The following is an 8,657-nucleotide window of genomic DNA, read 5'->3' as shown; positions in this document are numbered from 1 at the left end:
TACTTTATTTGCACACTAGCTTATGCCCGCGACCTCGTCCTCGTGGACTACATACACAATTTACGTGTTGAATTTTGAAAAAAGCGTTTCTTAGCGGATGTCTACGTCATAATAGCTATCTGCATGCCAAATTTTAGCCCGATCCGTCCAGTAGTTTGAGCTGTGCGTTGATAGATTAAATTAAGTTTTTGAGTGATACGTAATTATTTACATGAATTCCGAACGCTGGACGATAAAATATTATGTCGTACGGATAAACCCAGTCGGGTGTTTGGTACGGCAGCGGCGAGACAGGAATATTGTACTTAAAGCCAAATTAAATTGAAAAATTGTTAGTTCTTACAGAAAGTTCATGTTATGAGCTTCCGAGGCGGTCGAACGAACGGCTTGACGTCAAGCACGTATATTTTTGCTTGAGCCAAGCATTTTGAGCGTTTACAAAGTTTGCTTGATGCTTGAGTCAAACATTTATGTGCTTGACGGTGATTGATGCGATTTTATATGTTTGCTTGACGCGACGTTCGGACAGTGTTCGAGACATGAGAAAAGTGCCGTATGCTAGCTTACAGTACTATATTATACGGCATGTACTAAGTGCCGCCAGCTCTGGTTGCTAAAAAATATAGTAGAAAAACAAACAACAGCCAGGCTATCGCCCCGGCACATCGCCCAGACCCTAACCTCCACCCTTCGAGAGATAACATCTACAGGAGCGTATCTAGATCTGTCGCAAGGAGGATTTGGTGCCTCGCGCCAAAGGTGCAACTGTGACATTGACTCCACGCCAGTGTCAACAGTGGGGTGACCCACTAACGTGCGAGCGCACTGTCCACTGCGAGCTGCGAGCGAGGCTACGCAGAACACTCATACGCTGTATCACACAACGCGATCGAAGCTAACCTAAACTACATAGTATCCAATTGCCTTCACCACAGCTTGACTCGCCAAGCTAAAGAGCCTAATATACATCTCAATATATTATTTACAATAACATATAATCTTTGTTGGCCACAACTAATCTTTATAGGCAATAGCGGATACCCGGCTTGTGCTACCACGCTAAAAAAAGAACGTGCCTAATGCATTGTTTTAGTGGTCTAAAACGATCTTCCCATTATTCATTATTTCTAGTGAAACTGGTTTCAAAGTCTATAACAGTTCACTCTGCTATAACAGACATAGGTGCTTAGAAACATGTTTTGTGTTTTATATATTAGGAGGATTGATACAACGCAAAAATAAACACACGCCACACAATCGACATACCTAGCAGAAATCGTCATAAGCTACAGCGTCATGTCATCTACACAAAGTACTGTGCCTACAGAAATCCTTTGCGGGGTAGAGTACTTACACGCTTTTATAACATGATTCCAAAAGAGTTCTCAGGTTTGCCATTGCATAAATTTAAACACTGTGTTAAACAACATTTGTTGAAGTCGCGGGTATTAAACAATTGACGTATTTTAAATAACAAAATTGCATGGAAACAGTCGGCTTTGCATTCAGCAGCCCATAAGGCAGTGTAATAGTTAGATTGCTCTGTATTGCATATTTAGTATGTAACATTTTTTTTTTTACAAGACCAACTGCTAATTTTTTGTCGGCTCTTCTCAGTAGTATTTTCTTTCGAACCGGTGGTAGAGTCTTGACATAATATCATAAGTGGCATATGATGTTCTAGATGAAATATATAAATTCATTTCAGTTCAATTCATTGGCGAAAAGCAAAAGTTGAAAAACTCTTTCAGATGCTAAACTATGTCATTTATTAGCTTAGCGGTGGGCAATAAGCTTTATGGCCGGCCTAAACCAGTTTTGATTGATGAGAATTTTCTTAATTTTATTGGTCTATTTTTATTTATTACGTATACACAGCACGCTCAATTTATTTTTGTATAAACTATAATAATGTTATGTTATGTGTGATTAGACACAGAAATTAGTAGTAGAAATTAGAAATACAGTTGATCTCGCTGTACAAGTAAGTACCTCTATGGGAGATTGGAAATATCATTTGAATTTCGGACCTTGTTTCTTGAACCTAAAGTTATTATGCTTAGATTATTATTGCTTACGGAATTAATATTTAGATAAAAAGATTTGGCGCAAAGTGCGGTCAATGACCCCTTGGGAAGGTGCACAATGTAAATACAAACTTTACCTTAAAATGGACAACTTACAACATCGTGTGATTTAAAGTGGCTCATTTGAATGATGTTGGAACTTGGAGGTCTATTAGAAAATTATGAAAAATCGTAAATTAAGTAACCAAAGTACCCAAAAGTAGTCCCATGGTGACGGAGGTGGTGTTGCGACATAGTGACCTAGGAGACATATATATTGGACAGGGCGGTGGAAGGGCCAGCACTCGGCGCCGGCATCTCCTCTCCTCTCCACCAGAACTCCTCTCCCCAACACGAACAACATGAACAAGTTTGTAAGTCATTTTTTACCAAAATATAGCTATTTTTTTATTATTATTTATGCATGTGTGTTACTGCCGTGATAGCCGTGATAGCCGTGATAGCCGTGATAGCCGTGATAGTACCTATTTCAGATGTCTGGCTCCTCCCTATTCGGGAAGTCAGAGGTTCGATCCCGGGCACACGCCTCTAACTTTTAGTAGATTTCGTTCACTAATCACTTGCTTTGACGGTGAAGGAAAACATCGTGAGGAAACCTGCATGCCTGAGAGTTCTCCATAATGTTCTCAAAGGTGTATGAAGTCTGCCAATCCGCACTTGATTGACTTTTCCGACTATGGTCTAAACCCTTTTCACTCGGATAGGAATGCCGTGCTCTGTAGTGGGCCGGCGATAAGTTGATAATGATGATCATCATGAATGTTTGTTCACAGGCACTTCCCCTTTTGTTCGCGCTGGTAGCGTGCGCGGCAGCCGGCACAGTTCGCGACAAGCGCGGTATCCTGGGCGGCCTGGGTGGCCTGGGCGGCCTGGGCGCCGGGGGACTGGCCTCCGGCGGCTACGGCTACGCCGGGCCCGCGCTGGCGCTGGGCGGCGGAGGGCTGCACGGGCCGGGCCCCGCTATCATCGCGCCCGCCCCCGCGACGCGCCTGGTCACGGTCAACAAGGTGGTGAACGTGCAGAGACTCGTCACCGTGCCGCAAGTCGTCAACGTGCAGAAGGTGATCACGGTGCCGCAGGTCATCTCCGTCAACAAGCTGATCGCGGAGCACGGCCTAGGCGGCGGACACCTGGGCGGCGGACACCTGGGCGGCGGACACCTGGGCGGCGTACTCCTGGGCGGCGGACACCTAGGCGGCGGACACCTGGGCGGCGTACACCTGGGCGGCGGACACCTGGGCGGCGGACACCTGGGCGGCGGACACCTGGGCGGCGGACACCTGGGTGGCGGACACCTGGGCGGCGGACACCTGGGCGGCGGACACTTGGGCGGCGGACACCTGGGCGGCGGACACCTGGGCGGCGGACACCTGGGTGGCGGACACCTGGGCGGCGGGGTGTGGTGATCATGTGCAGTCTAGTCCAATGTTACGTGTTACAGCAGCGTTTTAGTTTTCTGTTGTTTTTGTTGTTATTTTAGTTGAAAAAGTTTCAATTAAACTCTTAGTTGAATATCAAATTTGTAATTTTTCTATTTAATTTTGTCTTATTGTTTCCCTTCTCAAAAGGAAGTCGATGATCAAATCAGAAATGAGGAGATCTGGAGAAGAGAATAACCAGATACTCGTAGCTCAGCGGCTTGCGAGGCTGAAGTGGCATTGGACGGCTGAAGGTGCTCAAATGGCAACCTCGCACCGCAGCGCTGGAAGAAGACATGAAACAGTCGCAGGGAGTCGCTGGAGTCAGGCGGCGCAACACCGTGGCGTGTGGGAGTCTGTACGGAGACGTATGTCCAGCCGTGGACGACTAATGGTTAATGATGATAAAATAAGGCAACATCTCACATATCAAGTAGCAAACATTTTTACCGAAAAAAATTTAATCAAAGTAAATTGCTAACTCATCTGTCTAATTTACGGGATTCATTAAATATTCATTATTTAAATGACGTCCATTTTAACTGACAACTTGTAAACTTAAACTATGAGACAATTTATTTGATGCTTTAATAAGGTTATAATCTTGACCTGAATCTATGATATTTTAAATACACGAATGGCGCACACGGAAGCCGTGTGCGCCATTCGTGTACGGTACCCTCAAAAGTAATATTTATTTAAAGGTGCTTTACCAATATAAAGCTTTTAAGTCCTTAACAAGATGTGACCTTTGTTTTTTTATATTTGTAAAAGTAACTCGAGCGCACAAAAAGTAATAGTAATGTTACAAGTTACAAGTTACAGGTGGTCTAGCGAGTTTGTAGGGTTCCTCTCGGCTTAGATACAGTCAGAAGATTCCAGGTTCGAATCCTGGCTGGTAATGGTAATCGCCATCAGGTAATTGAATTAGGGTTTATTGAAACACGACTGTGCTAAACCAAGGTTCGCATTGCTGATATCCTAACACATTACACACTAATCATCATCGTCAACTCATCGCCGGATCACTACCGAGCACGGGTCTCTTATAATATGTGATTGATGAATTTTACTGACGAGCTAAATAAGTAGGTATAGTCCGTACAAAACGACTTCTCGCGCGCCATTTTACCTTTAAAATAAGGACTAAAGTCTAACTTTTGAGTTTTAAAATGACCAATTGATACAGGTTAAAATGGCGCGTGATAAGTCATTTGGTACGAATTACGCTATAGTCGTAGGTATAATAAATACATGGACTACAGAGCTTTCTACCCTGTGGCAGTCAGGTCAGTTGGGCATTGGACATCATATTAGGTATTCGGTAGATCTTCATTATACATCATTTCAACCCATTTCGACGGTTTATCTCAAAATGAGAAGGGTTTAGCCGTAGTCTACCGCGCTGGCCAAGTGCAGATTGGCAGACTTCACACACCGCCGAGAACATTATGTAGAACTGTCAGGCATGTAAGTTTTCTCGTGATGTTTTATTTAATTGCTTGAAACACACATAATTCCGAAAAATTAGAAGTGCATGCCCGGACTGAATGAGTAGAAAGCTGACGTTTTAACAACTAGGCTATCACCGTTTTATATATATCGTATAGCATTACATTTTTAATTAATCTAGCTAAGTACCACCACTTGCTACTGGGTCGTAATCTAGCTAAGTACCACCACTTGCTACTGGGTCGTAATCTAGCTAAGTACCACCACTTGCTACTGGGTCGGAATCTAGCTAAGTACCACCACTTGCTACTGGGGCGTAATCTAGCTAAGTACCACCATTTGCTACTGGGTCGTAATCTAGCTAAGTACCACCACTTGCTACTGGGTCGTAATCTAGCTAAGTACCACCACTTGCTACTGGGTCGTAATCTAGCTAAGTACCACCACTTGCTACTGGGTCGTAATCTAGCTAAGTACCACCATTTGCTACTGGGTCGTAATCTAGCTAAGTACCACCACTTGCTACTGGGTCGTAATCTAGCTAAGTACCACCACTTGCTACTGGGTCGTAATCTAGCTAAGTACCACCACTTGCTACTGGGTCGGAATATACATTGCATGGTGATTAGAAAATCTATATTTTATTGATTTACCTTTTTAAACCTATTAATTACTTCTGATTTGTAGCTTATGAGCCATTATACATGTTTTAAGTACCAAGCTACGTTTCAAAAGTCTTAGATATTAAGCTAATAACTGAGTATTAGTTAGTAACGTACGCAGTTATTACTCAGACAAAGTACGCAACTCTATCGAAACCATTCAATTGGAACGGTACTAATAACTAAGTGCTTTCGACGAGGTATATCCAAATAGTTAAGAGATCGAGGTGAGTTATTCAATCAGACATACAAGTGAGCTGCTTCCGTCGCGTTGCGGAACACACGCACAGTCACGTTGAGCGAATACCTCGGATTTCGACTGAAAATTGCAAAACAAGTCTTACTTTATGATAAAAAATTTGCAAAACACGACTACGATGCCATATTAAATTTTTTTCAAAAAATTATAGCAAGTGTAACGGCGGTTCCGCACTCATCCGATCCGAGTCCGTGAAAATACTTTTCTTTTTGTTTTGTATGGGAGCTTATGACGTATGTCGTAGATAATCGCTGGTATTCTCACGGATGACGGATAGAACTCGGACGATGGAAGTGTACGTAATCGCCGTTACTCGAGATGATGCAAGGATCCTAACGAGACCCCACACATCCAAAACTATACAGGCATTTAGAAGTTATGGTGGAATAAAGAAACTCACATACATCTATACTAATATTATAAACTCGTATGCTTCTTCGTAATTTTTCTTATTTTTCTTGTTATATGTGATATTTAGTATTTAATATTTAGTACAATTGTAAATTGCAGTGTCTTATTTTTTTATTTTTTCATATTTGTATTTTTAGTTAACTGGTAATCCCGCACTTGCAAACTTTTAAAATGTATGCCGGTTTGCCAGTAATTGGGTGTACACTCTAAATTTTTTCTCTGTGAATTGTAATTGTTATTTTATAATATGTGTACTATCTGTTGGCAAACTAATAAAATAAAATAAAAATAAAAATAAATAAATAAAGAGGTAAAGTTTGTAAGTTTGTTTGTTGGGGGTAATCTCTGAAACTACAGAACTGATTTTGAAAATTATTTCACCAGTAGAAAGTTTCATTATTTCCGAGTAATATAGGCTATATATTTCATTTTCATAAATTAGAGATCCGTACGAAAATTACTACCCGCGCGAAAGCGAAGCTGTTCGCACAGGTCGCATGAGCCACTCCTTTTTAACCGACTTCAAAAAAGGAGAAGTTTCTCAATTCGTCAGAATCTTTTTTTTTGGGGAGAAGTGTATTAATATGTGCTTCTGTAAAGAAGAGTGATTGCCGCGTAAATTCTTAATCTAATCTTAATCATCGGTCGCGTGACGCGTACTCGAAAGTCCCGCGTTCGATCCCGTCACGACGCACGCACCTCTAACTTGTCGGAGATGTGTGCATTCTAGCAATTAAATATCACATTCTAATGGTGAACAATTACATACTGTAAGGAAACCTGCATGCCTGAGCGATCTCCAAAATACTCTTCAAAGGTGTATGAGGTCTGCCAGTCCACACTTGACCGTGGTGGTGGACTAAAAATGTAATTTATGAAATTTTAGTGTAGCCACAACTTTGTCTGTTTTAAATGCTTACGTTTTTTGAACTTGTGCAAAGAGCGGCCCAACACAACAGGAATATTATAATTAATATTAATTAAAGTACGTTTACTTTCACAGCATTTTTGAATCGTTTTGTTGTGAACTAAGTAGCCGAACTGACTTAAACTTTTTAACTGGCCAACTGTAAACAATATTGGCAATGAATTTGCAAGGACGAAGTACATAAACGATAGGGGCGAGAAGTGGCGAGGCTATGTTGCGTCAGTACCTCCCGCACTGAGTATATATGCGCGCTCGTCGCGACCAGAGCATTCACTCACCGACCTCTCATCCTACCTTCTCACCAACAACCACCTGTCGACATGAAATCCTTCGTAAGTACCCACCACTGGAACACGGTGCAAGACCAACTAAACTAGCCGAAAAGGACAATCAGTGAACCCATTCGTGAACATTTGTGGAATAGTCCCAATCAGTTGGAACCCTTTGGATCATGTGTGTCTGTGATGATTATCATCATCATTAGCCGTCACAAACGTACTGGACAGTGGGAGATTGAAAGGATACTAACAGTTCTTCATTTCGATTGCCTTGAAACAATAGTTGTACTTATTACCTATTTAGTTGACAATGCTTGTAGCGTAACTTGACAGTGTATACGTTTGTGTTCCAGATCGTAGTGTGCGCGCTGGTGGCCTGCGCCCTGGCCGGCTCCGACAGCGAGAAGCGCGACAAGAGAGGCTACCTGAGCGGCGGGCTCGGCGGCCACGGCGGCGGCTACAGCGGCGGCTACAGCGGCGGCTACAGCGGTGGGCTCGGCGGCGGGCTCGGCGGCGGCCTCGGCGGCGGATACGGTGGCCTCGGAGGAGGACACGCGCAGGTCATCACCGTCAACAAGGTCGTCAACACGCAGCGCGTCGTCGAAGTCCCACAGTTGGTCAATGTACGCAAGGTGGTCTCCGTGCCCCAAGTGGTGTCCGTGAACAAGGTGGTAGCCGCGCCCAGCTACAGCAGCGGCATCGGCATCGGAGGTTACTCATCCGGCATTGGCTCCGGCTACTCGTCCGGCTACTCGTCCGGCATCGGCTCCGGCTACTCCGGCTACTCGTCCGGCATCGGCTCCGGCTACTCGTCCGGCTACTCCAGCGGCTCCGGCTGGTGGTGAACGGCACACATCTAGTCCCACTTCATTCCTCAATGTAGTATTATTGTATCCTCCATAAATGTTAAATTATGTAAATACTTTTTATTTATTGTTTAATAAAAAAATTTATTTTTGCTAACTATTGCTCTCATTTTATTGCGGTTGTTAATCAGAGATCTAAATGTCATGTTGAGGAAGTTCCTTCATACGCTTTCAAATGTACCAGGACATAGAAAAATAACGACTGCTCCAAAATGCCTACACAATTTTATTATCCTCATATAAATTGCTTATCCTTTATCTTAGATTAAAAAAACAAAAGCAAGTAAAAAATTATT

The 8,657-nt window shown here is 43.0% G+C and overlaps 1 protein-coding gene across 1 annotated transcript; it reads left to right on the top strand.

Annotated features, from left to right (window-relative positions):
• Window positions 1–7,513: 7,513 nt before the first annotated feature.
• LOC117989712 (keratin-associated protein 6-2-like) lies at window positions 7,514–8,340 on the top strand. The gene is made up of 2 exons (XM_034977125.2): window positions 7,514–7,549; window positions 7,849–8,340. The coding sequence occupies exons 1-2, from the start codon at window positions 7,538–7,540 to the stop codon at window positions 8,338–8,340; spliced, it is 504 nt and encodes a 167-aa protein (XP_034833016.1). The 5' UTR covers window positions 7,514–7,537.
• The last annotated feature ends 317 nt before the right edge of the window (window positions 8,341–8,657 follow it).

The sequence above is a fragment of the Maniola hyperantus genome, chromosome 16, assembly GCF_902806685.2.
Source record: "Maniola hyperantus chromosome 16, iAphHyp1.2, whole genome shotgun sequence".
NCBI lineage: Eukaryota > Metazoa > Arthropoda > Insecta > Lepidoptera > Nymphalidae > Maniola > Maniola hyperantus.
This window is presented reverse-complemented; position numbering and strand designations above follow the sequence as displayed.